Here is a 21,926-nt window from a genome sequence, read left to right on the forward strand (position 1 = left end):
ATAACACCCAAGTTTCTGAGACTCGACTGAAATGAAGGGTCTAAAAAAACTGATATGCTGCCTAATTTCTGAGAGCATGTGATCAGGTGCAATAATCAACGTTTCTGTTTTATCTGCATTTAACTGAAGGAAATTGTCATTTAACCATTGTTTGATTTCTGACAGACAATTATTTAAACAAGACAATTTATAAAACTCAGAAGCTTTGAAAGAACAGTACAACTGAATGTCATCAGCATAGAGATGATAAGAAATATTATTGTAACGTCTGATAATGTGGCCTAGAGGGAGTATATACAGCAAAAAGAGAATAGGACCTAAAACAGATCCTTGAGGTACCCCAGAAGGCAGAACTGATGTTTCCGACAGCACATGATTTATACAGACAGTAAAGGATCTCTCAGATAGATACGACATAAACCATTTTAAAACAACACCAGTAATCCCAAACAAGTCCTTCAGCCTATTTATCATGATGCTGTGATCAACAGTATCAAAAGCAGAGCTGAGATCCAACATAACCAGAACGGTGTACTCTCCAGAGTCTGCTGCCATCAGAATGTCACTAGACACTTTAAGCAAAGCGGTTTCAGTGGAGTGCAATTTGCGGAAACCAGACTGGAAAATGTCCAGAACATTGTTCTTTTCCAAAAAGTTGTTAAGTTGTTCTGCAACTGTTTTTTCCAAGATCTTTGACACCAATGGTAATTTTTATATTGGCCTGTAACTGCTTGGACGAGATGGGTCCAAATTTGGTTTCTTTAATATTGGTTCAACAATAGCTTGTTTAAAATAGCTGGGAACTGAGCCAGTAAAAAGAGAAGTATTAATTATTTCCAGAATACAGGGGCCAATAGAGTCAAACACACTAATGAAAAATGATGGAGGAAGTACATCAAGGTGGCTTGAAGTCAGTTTCATTCGACCAAGCAGAGCACTGATGTCCTGTAAGGTAACAGGAGTAAAAGAGGACCAGGTATCAGAGGTAAGCAATGTGTCAGTGTGATACTGAGAGGATGATGGAGAAATATTAGACCTGACAGCAGTGACCTTATTAACAAAATAGTTTAAAAAGTCATTACAATCAGATTTAGTATAGACTGGTACATGAGGAATATCAGGAGAGACAATGTTTTTAATTGTATCAAACAATACTCTGGGATTTTTCTTTTTTGAAGCTATTAGATTAGCAAAATATTCCGTTCTGGCATTTTTTATCATGTCGTTAAGTGAGAAAATTGATTCCTTGAGATGTACCCTATGGACCTCAAGCTTGGAAGCCTTCCATAAACGTTCTAATTTGTGACAATATCTCCTAAAATTTCGAATATTTTCATTTATCCAAGGACAGAAATTTGAAGAATGGACAACATTTAGTTTCAGAGGTGCCACCGTATCTAAAATAGATTTACATTGATTGTTAAAAGACAAAATAAGTGAATCCATATCATTTTGAGCCATGCGAGGGACAAACATGGCAGAAAACCTTCTAGCAGCATCCTGGTTTATAATCCGCCTTTGGATCATCAATTTAGGAGGTGAAAGATCCACGTAAAATGACAAATTAAAGAATATACAACTATGGTCATTCACATGGACATCTTCCACACATACATCATGTATATTTAAACCCAGGGAGAAAACAAGATCAAGAGTGTGGCCCTTTGTATGTGTGGGGCCAGAAACATGCTGCTTAAAGTTAAAAGACTCAGTGATAGTGATGAGCTCAGCAGCAGTGTTACAGGAAGCGTCATCAATATGAAGGTTTAAGTCTCCCAATATTACAACCTTCTCCAGTTTAATGATCAATGTCAGAAGGTCATTAAATTCAGTTAGAAAGACCCCAGCAGGTCCAGGAGGTCGATAGATTAAAATACAGTAAAAGGTTTTCAGAGAACCGACCTTCATCATCTGTGACTCAAATGAAGAAAAGAAGTCCGAGGTTATCAGTTTGCATATGAGTCTGTCCTGGTAAACAGCAGCAAGTCCTCCACCACGTCCTAAAAGACGCGGAGTTCCAATGACAGAACAGCCAGACGGGCAGATTTCATTCAAGTGGACATAATCCTTATTTTGCTGCCACGTCTCAGTCAGACACATAAAATCTAGAGACTCTTTAATAAAAAGATCATTTAGAATAAATGATTTGTTCGTTATAGAGCGAACGTTTAGCAGGGCGAACCGAATTGATGACGGTTTATCTGCGGAATCTACAGCTGACTGCAGCGGTACTTGAATTAAACACCTGTGCAAACCTGTGGACCTGCCGGGCAGGGCGGCGACTCCAGAGTTGGGAAAAACCTTGATCGATGAGCAGACGTAGCTGTCACCAGCAAAACGGAAAATGGATGACGGACACAGAGTGAGCAAACTGCTTTCGAGCCATGGGGCTCGGGTCCCAGGCGGCGGCGTAACATCCCCAGCAAACGACAGGAGAGGAACTGGTCGCAGGCACCGAGAGTCACCCCACAGCTAGCCTCCGGTACCTTCTCCGTTTCACCTGGACGCCAGCCCTCGTTCCCCTTTTTCGTCTCTTGAGGGTGGAAATGCCGCGGGTTGTGCACAGTAGCACGCACTGAGGTGCGGAACACTCCAGAGGAGGAGGAAAAGTTTTTCTGTAGCTGTCATAGTAGATCTCCATTGAGTCTTTGATGTTTAACAGTGTATCCCGATCATAAATTAAAGCAGCAGAAGATAAGTCAGAATACAAAAGAGCAAAAAGTATATTGCAAACGACAAGTGATGACAGTGAAAAACTACACTGTCACCTCCAACGAGCTGTAGCAGCGGAGGCAAAGCCAAACACAGGCGCCATTGCTGCTTCCCTAATCCTAGCATCTGCTACTGCTGTTTGCTCGTTTTTGTGTGTTTTTTTTATGGGAGATCATTTTCAGGCTTCAAGTAGCACCATTATACCAACATTTCACATTCTAGACATTGTTTTAGGTGTATTTGACCAAAAATTTGACTGAAAATTCACATGCAAGCTTTTTTTCAAGGCTGTGGTATTTGCCCGCAAACAATACCTTTCAGCTAGCTAAAACAGAATATTATGCTATCACCGAGCAACATGGCTAATGCCTTCCACACAGCTTTGTCTCAACTCCAAAGAGCCACAGAAGTAAAAGCTAATAATAATAATTGAAACAATCTTTGAAAAAATGACTTACCAAGCATGGCAAACAACTCAAATATGTAGAGCAAAATGTTCTGAAACGGCTTCACTTCAGCTTCGATTGGAGCCTATGGTGCTGGGGGCAGAGTCTGTGAATTTACTCTATTGGTGTCATAGCCCCTCTAGGAGTTCAGAGTTAAGAGGTCAAGAGTTAATGTTTCCATTGTAACACCTCCAGATTTGACATAGAAACACTCATTTTTAACACTCGATTTTAACTACTATCATTCCACACCTCAGAGTTACATTAAAAGAATGTGACTCTACTTAGAGTAAAATTAACTCTACTTTTGCAAGAAGACTACTAACACCAAAACATTTAACACTTTTGAATTTGCTGTGTAGAAGCCTCTCACATGGACACATGGACCTTATAAAGAGGCGCAAACTGTTTTAGCAGGGTTTCTGCTGTTCTACAGCCAGGCTGACAGATGGCTTATTCACAGGGGTGCACATAAGTGGTCCGCATGTGCGCATTCGCTGTCAAAATAAAAGAGGCGCACCAGATAAGAAGTTTCAACGGGCGTTTGCGTACATATAAAAGGCACTGTTTTTGTCCGCTAGTGTGGGATTTTCACGGCAGATTCTGCACCACATCTCTGTGCGTTCATCATTTGTTTGAAGTCAGCTCACCTCCTGCAACCACTTTTCCGAGAATATGCGCTTCTTTTGCGGTGCGGACTCCTTCTGACATTTCTTTGGAGGTGGAGGGAAACCAAAGTAATTGCTTAAAGGAGCTTGCTTCTTTGACATCTTTAAGAGTTCTAAACAAATGTCTGTCCTATTCCAGAAAATCTTATTTACGCAAACACGCGTCTCATTTTGACAGCCTATGCGCACCTGCGGACCACTTATGTGCACCCCTGTTATTCATCATCCAAACATACTGGACATCTTGTAAAAGACAACTTTGAAAATCCTTCAGAAAGAACATTTTTTTTTACAAACAGTCACAGGAAGTATAACATTGAGCTCTGAAGATTGATTTGCAGCGCACCTCTTAACAGGACAACAATTTAAAGCGTTTCAAGTTGTTAACTATTTTATGATGTTCTTTGGAATCCATTGGAGCCGTAATGACTCACGCAATCTGCCAAATCCCACTTTAACCCGTGCAACATTAGCAGATTTTTTTTCTTTAGTAAAGTTTGTGTGGCTCTTTTAAATATTATTAATTTTATTGGTTTTAATGACACTTAAGCCACAGTAAAATATAATGTAAAACTAAAAGTGATTTTAAAGGCATCTTATGTCTCAAAGCCCACCCACATTTGTACCATTTTCAGGACCTGTTGATCAGGTGGTTTAGTTTGTTTTATAACATAATAACAAATTATGGAATGAATCTTTTGAACAGTAACAACAGCCTTCTTTATATTTTGTTTCCAAGGAGACAGACTTTCAGAAGAGGTCGTGAGCTAGCTGACCATTTTTAGAGAATTGTTGTGTTAAGCGAAAAGGTCACCAGACTAAAGGAGCACTTTTATAACTACACATACCAGACAACTCAAAAGCAAAGAACCAGTTTTAAATTGGAGGGAGTTTGTCACTAGCATTCTGTCAAATATACATCATTTCTTTGCATTTCTTTCGTTGAATCTATGAAAAAGTGCATAATGTGTTAGACAGGGCTAACATATTGTGTGCTTCTTTTCACAGAAAGTCAGTTGTGTCTGCTGCAGTCAGTCACCAGGAACACTAGGAGCAGAAATGGGAATTAAGGCACTAAAGCAGAAAAATGAAGGTGCACTAGCAAGACTCGCAGTACTGTGAGTTCTGAAGTCCCAGAACCCCGACTAACTCTTTGCTACCCTTTTAAGCAGGTGGTGCAATTAACCAGGGCTTGACTGGCTTGACTGAATCATCACTGGGAAGTTTCCATCAGGCAGCTCCACTGTGAACTATACCTCCACCCCTCTTCTCCTCCTGGGCGTGAACAGCAGCGAGGATGCACATAAAAAGAGACGGACGGAGAAAGCAGTAGTGTCTTCAACAGACAATCTGTCCACCTGCAGCAAGATCACCAGAGAACCTCCTGAACAACAGCCTTCATCCTCCTCATCCTCCATCAGACCTGCAGAAGGTAGGACAAGCCGCACTCTCTCCTCCTCGGCACACCTGTACCTTTATTTATTTTTATTCAGTTTTAACATTGTTCTCTTTTGATATTGTGTTTTAATTTTTGTTCAGTGCGTTGTGACTTTTATGTCTGTGGAAATAACTATATAACTATATAAATAAACTTCACTTAACACCAAAGAACAATAAGTACACAAAAACAGGCTGAGAGCCACATGCTGCTCTGAGGCTTTAGCAGTAGAAATAACAGAAATGTACTTTTTCCATGGTTTTCCTGAAATCCAGTCCCTCTGTTGTAAAAATCTGTTTTAATGATTGCCCGAAATCAATTTAAGACTTTTATCTGAGCCACTTTTTAGTCATAATTTGGTAAGTTTCCAACATTACCAGTTGTGACAGCTCAACAGTCACAGTGCCTTTTCTGCAGTGAACCAATAATCTTACACAATGTTTACTCAGGTTACTGCAATGGGGCCTCAGTCTTACATTTTTACTTTAGTATTTTATAATTTGATGCTTCTTGCCCACAAGTTTTGTTTGTAAGCAGTCCTTAAATTTTGTCAACTCCAAAGACAAAAAAGAAATGTTTGCTCTAAAAATTTCCACTACATGACTCGTTAAAACTGCTGTAACTGATTTTTTTTTATTTTTTTATTATTATCTGATGTAGAATTGAGAAGTGACTCTTCACCCACAGCACAGGTGTGTTTTTCACAGACACACACAGCACGGCAAACACAAACTCTACATGCCAGAAAGGAAATAGCGTCTGGTATATAAAATGCCGTATATTAAAAAAACAAAGTGACTTTATTACAAACAAGGTTATGGTAAATGCTTATTTTATAGGTGAGGAAGGCTTCAATCTTATAGATTTTATTAATACTGTAACGTTGGACCCAAGAAACATACGGTGGAGTGAATATGATGACAGCAGAACTTTTATTTAATACTGTGGTTTTTACTTTGACACAGACACTCCCGCTCTCTCTCTGCTGTCACGTCCGCTTCCCACCTCCGACTGTCACTGCCAACATATAAAGAGACACAATCACTGTCAGATCCCAGCACACCTGTTCACCCCGCCCCTGCGCCGCCCCGGGAACTCACTGCGTCACCCCTCCTCTGCAGCTGGCCAGAGACCACACCCACGCCACAAATACATTTTAAAAGCTTTCTTGCATAGTTTACTGTTCCAGTCTAGAGAAATCTGTGAAATATCAGTGCGAGGAATCACGTTTTACAGACTTGTAATGGAGACAGCCTCATTATACGTTTTTAGTTCAAACACTGAGTCTGGTGTTGTGTTATTTTTTTCCTTTGGATAAATACACTGTGCCACATAAATGCCATAAATGATGGCAAAGTAGAGCAAGCAAATGTGGCAGAGACTTTCTGTCCAATCAGACATATCTACCTGTGTGTCTTTCAGTTCCCTGTCGGCTGACTGGCTCCCTACAAGATGCTCCGCCCCCTGCTCTTCCTGTCTGCTCTTACTGCACTGGCAGGTAAGCACACACACCCAGCGGTCATTTTGAATGTTTCCCCACAGTACCTGAGTAGCAACAGTAAAACCAGAGAAGAACAAAGTGACGAGGAGTAATGAAGGAAGCTTTAAATGCTGTATGGAGTTACACGTTCTCTCATTAGATAAAAGCTTGTTTTGTATTCACATCAAAGAATTCTCATTTTTTGTTATCACATATTTCATTAATTTCTGATTCTGTACTCATTAGTTGTTTAAGTAATGGCATACCCTAAAGGGACATTTTTACCAATAAACATAATCGCATGTTACAAGATTGGGAATTGCAGCACTGTCATAATTGAGTTCAAACCTGAACAGCTTTTGCAATCAGAATCATCTGAATACACTGGTATGCCTAATATATAAACACAGTTGTTCACATGAGGCCTGGGAGATTCAAGGTCACTTTAAATCATTCAACTGTAAATCTAGATTGTTATTGATCCCTTTACCTTAATTTTAAAGTGTATATTTATTTCTTACTCTTCTTAAATTTACTGTTGTCTTTTGGATCGGATGGAACTGGAGCCTCGTCGTCTCTGTATTGTTTATAGCAGTGATGACAATAAAGTTTATTTTGACTTTGAAAGCCTGAATATATTGAATGAAAACTGCCATTACAGACACTATAATATTATATCCTGTGATTTTGCTCCAGGAAGTAGCACTAGGAAAAGTCAGCAGGGGAACAGCAATGGAGACATTATTCCATGTAAAATGCTTGGACTGTCTGAACAAATACTAGTAACAAGGTTCAGCAATGCATTATAGATTATGAAATTTGGACACTGTTTTATTATACAAGACCATATGTACTGAAGGACCTCTGTGGCTTTAGCTCACCTTTGCAGTGCTGAAGGAAGAATATGTGGAATTAAATTTGATTTTCCTTTCCTTTATATAAAGTTTACAATATCATTTTAGTACCAATAGATAACCAATAAGTCAAAGTATAAAGAAAATCAAAATGAAATGAATCACTGGAGAAATTGCAAACCATAAAGGTCCAAATGGATGCCCATCACCTCTCTACTGAAAACATAGATTTACCAATTACAGAAACTATGCAATAGCCTATCAAGCTGAATTTATTATTTAAACTGAGTATGTGGCATATATTCATTTCAGAGGATGAGACACATGGATGTGCAGCCATGGTGTTTTCCCATCTGAGAACATCCCAGCTGAGCACTAACTGACCTTTCCCTGCAGGAGAATATCCAGCATGTAGCAACACTTTAAATCATAAATGATAATGTAATATAATTGATTATTGAACAAACGCTGTTTAATCCCTTCATGAAGTCAGTTTTTCAGCCTGCAGCTCTCCCTGTTTGTCCGACCAGCTAACAGACTGTAGCTCACAGCTCTCATGTGTCTCTGTGTCTTCAGGTGCTCAGACATTCACTGAGTCTTCAGTGTTGAACATCAGCTCATGTCCCATTACATATTATGGACAGCAGTACCCTCAGAGGGCAGCTGGCTTTAAGCTCAGAGTCTCATTAATGTCCTCTGCAGTGATGCTGAGTATGTGAACATCACCTGATGCAGCTTCCTGAAGCAGAGCGAGAGCTCTGACTGAAACCTGAGCAGCTCTGACACCAACAGTTCAGCTGTAAATGACTCAAACCACAAAAGATGTTGATGTTTGACTCATTGTGTCTCTGATTTTCCACAGCTGAACATAACATCTGGAAATGTTACCATCTGTTTCAACGGCTTTTTCAGTCCTGAAACTGGAGGCGACTGTGTTGTGGAGCGTTCACGGGGCGCACAGCAATTTTCATTTTTCATAAGTCTAGGAAACAGCTTTGAAAATATTATCCATGAAAATTTGGCAACCATTCAGAACAGTTTGGAATGCCTTGTTGGCATCCTTTTCCCCATGTCCAGTGTGAGTGTTATTGTATATCACACAGTTAAATGTGACTGGTGCCACTTTTCACTGTTTTACCTCTAATTAATTGTATAAACACTGCAAACCAAAAATTATCACATCAAACACTTTTGTAAAAGCTTTTAGAGCAAACTTCCCGGCAGTGTCTGAAACTTTTCTGTTTGCTCGTTACAGTTTGGTTTGTATCTGAGTAACTTCGGGACACAAGCAGCTCTGGTGGTTTTCACACCCAGCCTTGATCCTGTGGTGAGTCTGAGTGTTTATAAACAACTACACACATCTGTTATTGTTTAAATACTTTCTAACATAAACGTTGTTTCCATCGTACCGTGGCTGACGTTGTCGCTGCTTTGTGGTCGTAACATTGATTGTGTTTGTTTCTGTCCAGGAGTTTGATGTTCAGGTTGGTGGAACCACAGTCCAAAGGATTAATGTTACTTCACCTGCAGGTTTCTTAGACCTCAGTGGATGCAGACACTCAGGTAAGTGAATCAAAGCTCCAAACTTGACTTTGGCATTCTGCAAAATTGAACTATTTAAATGTTGCTGTCAGGGGTAGTGTGGGAATGAGCAGATTCGAATGCAGAGCTCCTTTAAAGAAAACAGTGGATTTATTTACAGTGAGGTGAATAAACAACAGTTCAATACCTAGTGGAAAGTGCACAGCTGCGGTCTCTTCCTTCACCTCCTGACAGTGCTTGTGGCCGTGAAGTGATAACACACACGCAGTGATTTCTCCCAAACAATTATCCTCAGTGGGTCCCGTGACTTCTCTCTGTTCCCGACTCCTAGTGACAAAACACATACAAAATGCTGACTAGACAGTCCCTGGCTTAAAGTAAGCTTTCACACAGAGAACACGTCCGAGCAGTGCTACCGAGTTTCACACAATAATCCAGCGCTGACTGAAGCCCGATCACACCGTTAAGTAGACAGCCCAAAGATGGCGGATAATTAGCCACAGTGCAGGAACACTCTTGGGAGCACTCGTCATCACATGAATTATTTATTTTGTATTATTTATAACTTTATTTGTAGTGTTCTTCCTAGATTATGCATTGCATTCTTGAACATGAGAGAGAGAGGGAGGGAGAGAGAAACACAAAACACTGACACAACAGGCAGGCAGCCCTGCGGAGGCTGTCAGACCAGACAGTTGCAGTGATGTTTGTGCTCACAGTTGTTAGACGAGTCTGTGAGTGTTTGAACTCAAATAAACCCTTCTTCAATCCTTAGGTGAGATGTATCAACCTGGTACAGTGATCAGCTCTGATCCAGAAACCTGCTTCAGTCTCACCTGTGATGAGACCGCAGTCCTCCACACCTCCAGCTGTGGTCCCCTGGAGCGTTGTCAAGGCAACAACATGTAAATATGTAATCTTTGTATTTCAAAGAAAAGCTGTGATCACACAGAGACTCATTGTCTATTGTGAAGGAGCAGCAGCAGGAAGTGTGGGTATTACATCAGCAGTGACTGAAATTCATTTTGAACAGCAGCTCTAATCAGAGCAAAGAGATCAGTGAACAGTGAGTTTGATAAAAGGCTCACACTTCATACACAGCTGCTGATTCACAACTGGATTATTTGATGAATCAGGAATTAATAAAACACTGACTGCTTCCTCCTGATGCTTAAATGTAGCTGCAGATGGTCCCACATCATGCAGCCTACTCACTTTGTCATGCTGGTATTTTCTGTAGCGCCACCATCAGGTTTTTCTCTGAGATGTCTTGAACATGAGAGCTCTCCCTGGTGGCTGCAGCACTGAACACCAGTTCATGATGATCATTTTGGTTGCTCATTTTTTTTCTTTTCTTTTGTCAGCTGTGTGTTGGACACCACCTGCACTTTTACCGGCCCCACTATCATCGACGTCCACGGCCAGATTAACTCCATCCAGGATCGGTGTGCGTACTCTCTGTTCTCGACTCCGTCACTCCCAGATTTCCATGTTCAGGGGAACTTTGAGGACCGGCGTCGTAAAGATGTGAGCTTTTTGGACAGTGTGACGCTGCGTGTGGACGGGAATTACATTCACCTGGAACAAGGTGGGAGAGTTCAGGTAAGTGACCTACAGCCACAGTTCATGTGTCAGAGTGGAGTCTGATCCAAAGTCCTCCCTCATCCTCTGCTGTGTCTCCTCTCAGCTTTCTTCTCAGGGCTGTTAGAAGCAGTTCTTTCAGAGCTGCTGAACTCAGTGGTTGTTGCTGTGAAATCAGCCTGTTTGTGTGTTTGACATGTTTCACTCAGTGTTTCCTCCACTTTGTCTCTGCTGTGATGCAGCTGAACGACTCCACACTGACCCTCAGCAGCTCATCTCAGCTGGTTCATGGTGTGCAGCTCTCTAAGGACCAAACTGGAGTCACCGCCAAGCTGTTGCTCTCCAACCTCAACATCTCTGTCTTCTTTGATGGCGACACCGCACAGATCCTCTTAGAAGGTACAGAAAATAAAGTTTAATTCATGTAACATAAACTGTAAACTGTGCTGTTATTTATTGAGCTGTTGTGTTTGTCCAGTTTGAATATTGATGCTGATCTGACTCATTCTGTCCTGATCCTGTGCAGGACCTGCTGGTTCATCTGTGGAGGGTCTGTGTGGAAACTCCAGCAGGTCTGTGAGTGACCTGAGACTCTCTGAGTACAGCTCCACCAGGTAAGACCTCATCACAAGCTCAGAGTCCCTCTGACTGCTGCTGCTGATGTTGCAGATATTCTGTGTTTGCATGAATGAGCCTGAACTTTGTTGTTTGTCGCCCCCTAGCTGTGAGATGCAGTACAGTGAGCCTGCTGACAGCACGATCAACTGCACCAGTGTGACTGAACGGTGAGCAGACTGATCCACACAGCAGGAAACATCTGTTTGTGTTAAACTTTGATCATGTGACTCTAGCACAGATGAAAGATAAAAACACCTGATCACACATGATCACTTTTTTCTTTATTTTATGTTTTTCCATCTGTGGTACAGCTGTAATCTCCTGAAGGAGGCGCCCTTCTCCTCCTGTAACAGTGACATTGACCCAGAGCCCTACATAACCGCCTGCACCGACACTTTGTGTAAATATCCTGCAGTGGACGGACTCAACTGTCAGTTCCTGAAGGCCTACGCCAGAGCCTGCAGTCTACACAACCACACTCTGGACGGCTGGACATCGAAGACCGGCTGCTGTAAGAACTTAATAAGACCTTAATAAGACCTTAATAAGACATTAATAAGCTCTCCTTTGTTAAAGACCTAAACTCTGGATTTTTAGAGCTCACATGTTTTCAGGATAATACATCAGTGTGTCCCTCTGTAGCCTCTGAGGCCTTCTGTCAGGACAGGACCTGCAGCGATCACGAGTTCTGTGGTGAGAAGACGGTCGGTGGTGACACTCGCTGCTTCTGTCGGGCCATTTTTGCCTCCAAGTACCAAGAAAACAACTCTTTGGGTACGACAGCTGTGACATCACCATGACAACAGAGCTGAATAATGGAGGAAAACTTCTAACTGTGATTTTTCTGACTGATATTGTGACGTTCAGGTGATCCAACAGTCTGCATGCAGGACTCTGCTTCAGTCACTCTGGTCGGTTGTCTCCTGGAGGACAAAGGCCTCGACTACTCTGCCTTACACCTCAACGACCCGACCTGCAGGGGTCAGGTGGACGAGCTCACCCACATGGTGACCTTCAGCTTCAACAGCAGCAACAGCTGTGGGACGAGGGTCACGGTGGGTTTCATCTCCTCCTCTTTACCTTCTGCAAGCAGCCAAACATCTTCCAGCATCTGCTGAGCTTCTCCTGCTCTGCTCCAGTTTGGGATCTTTCTGTGGGTTCAGCTTCACCTCTGACCTCTGTGGCTTCTCATCATGTTGATGATCTGTGAAGTTATTTTCTACTCAGACAGTTCCAGCCACAAACTAGCTCAAGGAAAAACACAAATCGCAGCTCACACAAGAAGTAGCACAGCTTGGTGAACAAGATCAAACTTTTTGGGTCAATGCAAAGACACAGATATCTGACAAGTAAAAGACTAAAGAGAAAACACGCAATCTGGATGACAGACTTCCTGGGCAGCTTGTTAGTACAATCAAATAACCACAAATAATTGCTTTAAAAGTGTGATACCATCAATACAACCAAGATCCCAAGATTGAGTTCATTGACTCCAGCAAGCTAAGGGGAAGTTTTGCAGATAATCAACAGCTAGAGCCTGAGTCATGACAGTTGTCATTAAAAGGCCGTACCCCAAACTCCAGCATCCACACAAAACCATCAGATGCAACCAGGAGAAGACAACTTTACCATTGTTAAATAGTGAAATACTTTAAAATAGCAATCAACACTTATCATATGATCTATAAAAGTCTAAGAAATAAATTAGTCTAGCAAATAGAAATACGTTATTAGAAAAAAAGTAGTCCTGGAATTAATATAATATAAAGCTAAAGCTTTGTATTACACTCATGTTAGAGAAAAAGCTAAACATCATAATATTTTACTTTGGAATCACTTAAATAATTTTGTTAATAGATCATCTAGGGCAGGGGTCGGCAACCTGCGGCTCCGGAGCCGCATGCGGCTCTTTTGTCCTTATACTGCGGCTCCGGGTGGTTTGGGAAAATAAATTAGAAGTATTTAGCTGAAGTGTATTTTATTTGTATTTAGTTCTTTTTTTTAACTTGTAGTTCTAAATTGTAAGATTATTGTGATTTTGAAATATAAAAATAAAATTATATCTTATTATTTTGTCATCGCTCAAAATAAGCGTCACACTCGCGGAAGCCGGTATACCCGCCGAAACGCCGTGGATTTATCGAGACTTTTGACCCCAGGTAGGCCAGTTATGGATCATCGAATCCACATTATGTCGGCAGCTGTTCTCCACCGTGAACTATGTTAAAAACAAACACCGCTCACGCCTCACAGATGACAGCTTACAGTCTTGCGTAAAGATGAAAGCCCCGATTTGCAGATGCTGTGCGCAGAGGTTCGAGACCATAAGTCTTATTGTAAACATATCACGGCACACCCGACGATGTTTGCATGAACATGCTTTTCAGCATCTCTTTATTAACCACTTTTCACACACGGTTGCTGTACGCATACAGCCGGCTGTAGCTTTTCAGCTCACAGCCCGACAACACAACAGCAGAGAGAGCACAGACTTTAAGGCGGCGAGGTGTGATTGTGGGTGCCGCTCAGGTGCGTCCGCCTCGCCTGCAGCAGTGCTGCAGACCACGCCCCGCCACACACATTAACCAGGTAAAATACATATTTAGGCAGAATTTCGCAAATATCTGTTTTGTTTTTGTTTTTTAGCAGCATAGTGCTTTTTTTCCAATTATTTTTTTAAAAGTCAGGTCAAGGCTCCAAAAGCCCAAAGGAGATATAAGGGTGGCGGCTCACAACAGTTTTTGTTTGCTGGATCATTTTAGTTCAGCTGGGTGTCTTTCCTTTTGTTATATTTCTTTAAGAGTTCAAAATGTGTTATTTACATGAATAAAATGTAATTTTCTCTGTAGCACTTCATGGATTTCATAAGCAACACACCTTAGTTGCTCTGTGGATTCTTTTAAAAAGCAGTTAAAAACTTTTCTGGTCAAACAAGCCTTTTGTTGATCTATGTATTTTATATTCTTTACATTATTTACATTTGATCTTTTACATTGTGTATAATGTCTATTGATTGTATTGTTTATTTTAATATTTGTGTACAGCGCTTTGTGACTGCCTGTCTGTGAAAAGCACTTAATAAATAAACTTTACTTACTTACTTTAGTTGTTCACACAAAGCATAAAGGTAAAAAAAAAAAAACCCAATATCTAAAGTGTTATCTTCATTTTAGATTTCAAAAAGTATTTGCGGCTCCCAGTGTTTTCTTTTGCGTGGAAACCGGGTCCAAGTGGCTCTTTGGGTCTTAAAGGTTGCTGACCCCTGATCTAGGTGGTAAAAAATTAGGTAGGAAGAAAATTAAGGAATTGAATTTAAATGATACAATTATTACACATAAGGGTTCTATGGCACCTGAATTTATTAAATACTTTGTATAATCAGTAGAAGAATTGACAAAAAATTAAAGTTTAAAATTTTTTAATTCTTCAGTTCTAACCAATAAAATAGCTCTTGAATCACCAGATTAATTTCACATTCAAGAGGTTAATTGTTATATATAGTTTGGACACTTGTTTCATTAAAAAATACAGGAATTTACTCACAAAGGCATTGACACATCTTAGAAATGTATGAGTCAGAAATAGAAGATTTCAAAATGAATGGAAAAAGGCATTAGTTACTCTGGTTTTTAAAGAAGAGGAGCATGATTTGACATGCAGCTATTGTCCAATTTCCATACTTCCTGTCCTGTCAAAGGCAATTGAGAGGATTTAGAGGCCGGCGTCAACGCTTTAGCGTGGTTAGCTCGTTAATGCGTTAGCGCTGTTTAGCCTCACGCACGGGGCGATCTGCGATAACTTGCTAACGGAGATTTGTCGCGTTAATGCGGTTATGGCATTAACGTCATTTTAACGAGATTAACGCTGACGGCACTATTATTTATATGTGCTTTTTTATTTAGAAAACATAGTCTTTCTGATGATTTTAAAATTACATTAAGGAATGAAGAATAGAAGAGGTTAAAGATTTTGAGTTTTTAGGAATAATTTTAGATCCACAGCTAAAATTTGATGAGCATGTAAAGAAGTTTTCAAAGACAGTTGTGGCCAATCTGAAGTGTTTTAAGTTAATTCAACAATATATACCTTCAACAACTCAATTATTCATGCATTCCATGATATTTTCTCACTTTTCATATTGTATGACAGTTTGGGCTGCTGCCCAATCTATATTACAATATGATCAATGATCAATAGTGTGTGTTTTTGGTTCCCACTGTCACCAACTGCATTCCGTTTTTATTTTCATTTTAAACAGTGTCCCAGCTTTTCTGGAAGGGCAATATATATCCTGGATGAGCCCCCATTAATGTTACTCCTGCATTTCTTCTCACTAGCAGAGTTGTTTTTAACACCTCCTGAAAACTGTCAGGTTTTAAACACGGAACATGGAAAAATTAACAAAAATATTCAGTAGCAACATCTGATTGTGTGACTCTGCAGACCAACAACAGCCAAGTGATCTACAAAAACACCATCATGACCCAGAACAGCTCCTCTGACATCATCACTCGTCACGACCAAGTCTCCATCGACTTCTCCTGCGTCCAAACTCAGCCGGACATCAAGACTGAGACCTTCAGGATCAGAGACAGGTGTGTGGTGGCTGCTGGTTTCCTTTGAATTACTTTAAGATGTGAAGCTTCTCATGAGGTTTGTGGGTCAGAGAAAGCTGAAGTGTGTTTGTGTTCTGCAGCTCTGTGATCCAGCACATCACATCTGGAGTTTGGGATTATACTCTGACCATGCAGAGCTTCACTGACGTCAGCCGCACACAAGCTGTGGAGTCCAACACTGAGGTGCAGCTGAACCAGAAGATCTGGGTGGAGCTGAAGACTGACGGGCTGGATGGAGACATGGTCGTCGTGGTGACCGACTCCTGCTGGGCCACTAACCAGCCATCAACTAACAGCACTCCGAGATACGACCTGATCATAAATGGGTGAGACAGACTCAGAGAGTCATGTGGTTTTGATCTCTCTCATGGACTCCTGAACAAAGTGTGTTTTCCTGTCTGTGAGCAGCTGTGCCAACCCTGCTGACCAGACTGTGCAGGTGGAGGAAAATGGACTGGGAACCTCCAACTACTTCTTCTTCAACATGTTCCAGTTTACTGGGAGCTCTGGTGACGTCTACCTGCACTGCAAACTCCACCTGTGCCCCAAACAGAACAACTGTGTCCCGGTACAGCTTATTTATTAAATATGGCTGCATCTTACTGATTTTATGCAAGATGTTTGTCTGAACAAGACTGTGTCCTAATTCTGTGTCTGTTAAAGTGGACTTAAATTACTACTACAGTATATGAATATGTAAAGGCCAATTTACACCACAGAGCTCTGCTCTTGAAAAGTTGCCATAGATTCAACACTCTCTGTGAAGCTGAATTTAAGAAATAAGTGCTTTTAGAAGATGTTTAGTGCCATCTGACATGTGACATCAAGTTAAACCCTCATCTGTTATGGTTATTAAACTGATTTCATTTATTCTTGTTTTTATAAAAGTAGAATAAAACATTAAAATAGTCGAATTAAAAGATTCTGACACAAAAGCTCAAATGTTCTCAGCAGATTCAGTTCTGAATGAAAGGATCAGTGTTGATCTTCTAAAGTCTGGACTTTGTCTCTCTTTGTCTTTAGACTTGTCCTGCAGGTGCTCGCAGACGCAGATCTGCCAGGTCCAAATATGAAGGTGAAGCCTTCATCAGCATGGCCTGGACTCATTAGGTGAGAGAGTTTGTTGTTTTCGATGACACCATTCTGAGACCTGTGCTGATAATCAGTTATGTTTATTACTAAATGAGGTCTGACTGAACAAAAGGAAAAAAAAACTTGTGGGGGAAAAGATCAGTGAAGTTAAAGCAGCAAAATGATTCAGACAGAGAAAACTCTCCAGTAAATTTAACAGACACATGTCAAACCTCACTGATAAAGGCTGAAAGAAATGCTACAATAATTTTACTGATGGACTTTGATTTCATGTCTTTTCAATTACTTGAAGCAAATGTTTTCAGTATTGCCATAATAAATCTATAAACTCAGTGTGTTGAGCAGGGAACCACATGGCCTATGACTGAGAGTGGCCAGCCCGGGTTCGAGTCTGGCTCGCGGTCCTTTCCCACATATCTTCCGCTCTCTTTCTCCCTCCCTCCGCTTTCCTGTAATTTCTTCACTGTATCTGTCAATTAGGCTGAAAAGGGCCATGTGAAGAGAAAATTATTAGAAAGGCAAATGAAGTCACACTCAGATATCTAATTTTTTACATGTGCATGGGCGGTCACGGTCCGATCTGCTCTGCTGTCAAAGTGCGCACAACAGATGTGACAGAAAAACCGCCCAGGGCTCTCAGAGCATTCTTTATTTATACCAAGCAAGCTTACAAGGAAGTAGGAGTGGTATGTTCAGTATACAAAAACATTTCCATAATAGAAGAAAAACTGTTCGCTTATCTGCTGAAACAGGAGGCAGCTTGGTATGTATAGAAACTTAAACATTTCCTTAAAAGGAGAGTGAGAGAGGGGGGACACCGTTATCTCAGGAGGTAGTATCGTATGTCCCCGCATTCCTCTACACATCTGGTTCCACTTTCCTTTCCTGTGGTGGTTCCAACTCACAAGCTCTCCTATCTTAAATGAAGCTACAACTAAACAATAATCACAAAACTAAAAAATCTCTTATCAGGCCAATAAAAATAAATGTTTATAAACTTTCCATCCTATGAGTTTGATCTGAGTGAGTTAAATGTTCTTGTTGGTTGTTTGTAGCCTGACAGTCCAGGATCAGTGTGAAGGTCCATCTCAATGACAAATTATGATAGGACGAAGAAGTGGCAGGTGATTGGCTGAAAAGAAACCAAAGGGATGTGACAGAGAGGATGGAGGGTTGTTCAGCAGTCACGCTGTGGTCTGGTTTATCTTCTCAGGTGGTTTCCATGGTGACACGGACTGACCACAGCAGTGGAAATGATGTTGAAGTGGAAATGAAGACAAGAACAAACTGTTGTCTCTAACAGATAATGACTCTATACCTGTATGTGTGTACACTGTTTTATTGATATCTTGGTGAAGGGAATAGTGTCTGTTTTTGATATATATCCAAATGAATATCTATGTGGTACATAAACACTCTTAAAACATATCCAAGTATGCATGGAGGCACTTGAGGACCTTTCAGGAATCCTCTAAGTTGTCAAATGTTGGATTGGAGTTGAGAGTAATGACTTGTTGGCGTGTTTACCTCTCAGGTTTATATAAGCTGAAGACTTTTTTTTTTTCTATTCATGAAGGCATGAAACTATCAAGCATTTGACAAAAAATGCAAAGATTAGGGGACTGTTAAAACAAAATGCTGCTTTAAAGGTACTGAAGTATGTTAACATCAGTTCTTTGCCATGGTGAATCATTAGAAGGAGAGTTTTATCATTTATTTTCCTACTCTTGGTTTTCTTGTTGATGGTATGTGGGTGGATTTCTAATTATAGTTTCTTAGGAGACCAATTAAGTAAACTCAAGAAATGTTTTAGGTTTCAGAGTCTGTAAAGCTCAGATTTGCTGATTAAATATGCTGCACATAGATAATGTTGGAAACAAGACCTGTCAAAGTTGAGGGAGGAAGGACAGCACCTGATTTTGTTGATGGTTATAGAAATTAAAGGTTATTAAGGTGGACAAACTGATAAGGTGATCAGATTTATTGGCACATGTCAGTAAAGACTGAATCACTGCGTGACAGAATACTGTCGTATCCAACAACACCAGCATTCAGCTGAATCTGAGACCATGGCAGATGTTTGAGGGGTTGGTTTTTTTTGTTGAAACAGTGGAGTTGGTCTGTTTTGTTGATTTGAGCTGCTTCTCTCCATCTCCCATATCATTCATTGTTTGTTCCATTAGAATACGGGAAAAAATCAAATAAAGGGATGATTAAAAACCAATCTCAGTTTCTTTCAGTTTTTTTTGGTTCAGAAGCTGATTTGATGTAAGATAAGAACCCATTAAAATACTGTTGGGTAACAGAGTCAAAGCAGCTTACAAAGAAGCCACTGGACTTGCTTAAGTTTCTTGAAGAACTTTTCGAAAAGCTTCTTCTTCAGTTCTAAGACTAAATGGTGGAGAGTCTGATCTATATCGCTACTTTATTTTACATGTAGATCAGGCAGTCAAATATTTTTTGACTGCTTTGTCTTCCCATGCTGCCTTTGTTCGCTTTTCTCTGTCATTTCTTTTCATTGTCATGTTCCTGTGTTTGTTATTCCTCTCTTTACTACTTGTTGTTTTGCTGTGGAGATGAGTTTTTATGTCCTTAGTGATTTGGTACATTGGAATAGCCACTTTTCCTGGTCATGACGTCAAGGAAATGTGTGAAGGAGAACTGATAAGGACTTAGGAAAAGAGAAATGTGGTCCAAAAGGAATCCGACTGGACTGATAAACTCAAATTTCAGGTTTATGATGTAAAATACAACAGGTCTCCTCTGGATAGAGCTTGTGGCCCAGACCCAGTCTGCAAGACCACACACAGTGCCAAATGGATCCAAATGCAGGACCCCAGAGACGACACATGAACTTAAACAGCTTTATTCCTGAGAACCAAAACTAAAACTGGGGACTCAGAAATACACAGGATCATGAGAGGATGGGCAACAGGGGCAAACACAGATGGAATAAATTTGACAAACGGAACAAGGGAAGCAAAACTGAAAATAAAACACATGAGACGAGGTAGCTTCATGATAAAACAATAAGTGACACTCAAACTGAGACCCAGACAACGACAAAGACATGCGAACTTGACAAGAGGACAGGTAACAAGCAGACATGAAACACATGACAGACTGGGGAGATGAGATGAGACACATGGAGAGCCACACTGGAACAGATATGGAACACAGAGACACCACAAACACAGTGAGAGAGAGGGACGCTGAGGGCGAGGGAGTGTGTAAGGAGTGTGCTAAAGCGACGACAACTATAATAAACGGGACATGACAACAAGACTGACAAACACTGCGGACAACATACAGGGAAAGGAAAACATTAAGAGAACTAAACCGGAAGCACGAGGGATTAACACAATCAGAAAAACGAATAAATGTAAGAAAACTAAACTAGGAAATATGAGTCACTCTAGAAACATAACACTAATGATTAATCAAGATTCAAGAGGTCCACAAACACAAAGGAGTGGATCAGTGACCCAGGACCATGACAGTTTCCTTTAGAAAACTTTATAAGTTATCTGACAACACAACCAGAATACAAACAGCCTCATAAGATTACAGGTGAAACAATCCTTTTTACTTAATGACATGTAATGTTATTTCAGCAACATGATTATGAAGTGTTTAAGCTGTGACTACTAGAGATTACATCATTTACAGTTGATGACTCTCAGTCAGCTGGGAGTGAGGTCAGGTGTGGCCCATTTAGGAAGGTCAGAGCCACTGCTGTACAAACTGGTACATCTGTTTCACAACGGATGTGATCATTCTCAGTCCGAAGGAAAGGCTTATGTCCAGGGATTGACCTCCTCAGACTCATCAGATGTATTTTTGTCCACTAGTGGATCTGTATCGTCCTCAGGAAGAGGCTCATCCATATTGCTTTGCTGTTCTGGTTCTTCCTCATCTTCAGCAAAGATATGATCCCCATTTCATACTCATCACAAACATTATGACTTTCACCAGAGCATTTTATAATTTAGTGAAATTCTATTTTTTGTGTCTTTCTGTTTAATTAGAGATTCCTGACAAAGTCAAATAAAACCTTGGTCCAATAAACAAATTTAAAAGAGACTTTTATGCATCTAAAAACTAAAAGCTGGGCAGGGTTTTTTAACACAACAGGAAGGTTTTTGTTTTACCAGTTTCACCATGAAATAGACATGAAATTAACAGCCATCACATTGCCAGCTGTGTGACACCTGTTTTTGACTCCACTGAAGCTCCTCTGGCACAGTTGTTTTTGTGTGCTGCCACCTCGTGGCAGCTTCCTGTCAGTGCTTAGTTTGTCCTGAAGCTGAGCAGCTCCACAATGAAACACAGGTCAGTGTTTAAAGATGGATATTTATTGAATAAACTGGAATTCATTTTATTAGTCATAATGCTGATTTCCGCTCACACTGGGAATAAAGTGGGTAAGAGTTTGACTTAAGTAAAATTTTGTGACTTTAAGACATTTTAGGGTGTGAAAAATGTGCTGCTGTGTTCATCCGTGTGTTATTTAACTCACCACCAACACACTGACAACATTGAGAAATCATGTATAGCCATTTTATCACAATATAAGATTTTTAAAACATGCACATTGCAGATACTCTTGAACAGTGTTGCAAAGATTCTTCATATGCTGTTAACCCAAAAATACCCTCGATCCAGCTGTGCTTCTACAGCTGTGGTGAGTGTGAGCAACCAGGTACACGAGACAGAATAACTCTGGTGGGAAAAATGAATCGGGAGCCATGATGAGATGTTCGTAATGTACATACACTGCTTTGCCATTTTCATGTTGTTGCAAGTAACCTGGTAGCACACACAAACTTTCTACCCCAAATGCTGTCTTAACACAGGCAACAAAGGTAAAGTGCAAACT

At 40.6% G+C, this 21,926-nt stretch overlaps 1 protein-coding gene across 1 annotated transcript; it reads left to right on the top strand.

The window, feature by feature from the left end:
- The first annotated feature begins 6,716 nt into the window (after positions 1-6,716).
- Positions 6,717-17,065, top strand: LOC146389984 (alpha-tectorin-like). Its single transcript, XM_084923065.1, has 17 exons — positions 6,717-6,762; positions 8,175-8,260; positions 8,461-8,676; positions 8,854-8,925; positions 9,068-9,161; positions 9,916-10,045; positions 10,505-10,742; positions 10,964-11,120; positions 11,248-11,335; positions 11,444-11,506; positions 11,651-11,850; positions 11,982-12,113; positions 12,207-12,394; positions 15,783-15,934; positions 16,036-16,281; positions 16,364-16,523; positions 16,979-17,065. The coding sequence occupies exons 1-17, from the start codon at positions 6,717-6,719 to the stop codon at positions 17,063-17,065; spliced, it is 2,355 nt and encodes a 784-aa protein (XP_084779191.1).
- The last annotated feature ends 4,861 nt before the right edge of the window (positions 17,066-21,926 follow it).

This window comes from Perissodus microlepis, chromosome 3 (assembly GCF_051167445.1).
Source record: "Perissodus microlepis isolate ML-2025 ecotype Zambia chromosome 3, ASM5116744v1, whole genome shotgun sequence".
In the NCBI taxonomy this organism is placed as follows: domain Eukaryota; kingdom Metazoa; phylum Chordata; class Actinopteri; order Cichliformes; family Cichlidae; genus Perissodus; species Perissodus microlepis.

Bases quoted from the DNA above. Each gene is read 5' to 3' on its own strand.
- LOC146389984 (XM_084923065.1), top strand. From the start codon at position 6,717: ATGCTCCGCCCCCTGCTCTTCCTGTCTGCTCTTACTGCACTGGCAG. The intron at 16,282-16,363 runs GTGAGACAGACT...GTCTGTGAGCAG, and splicing joins TACGACCTGATCATAAATGG to CTGTGCCAACCCTGCTGACC. The intron at 16,524-16,978 runs GTACAGCTTATT...CTTTGTCTTTAG, and splicing joins AACAGAACAACTGTGTCCCG to ACTTGTCCTGCAGGTGCTCG.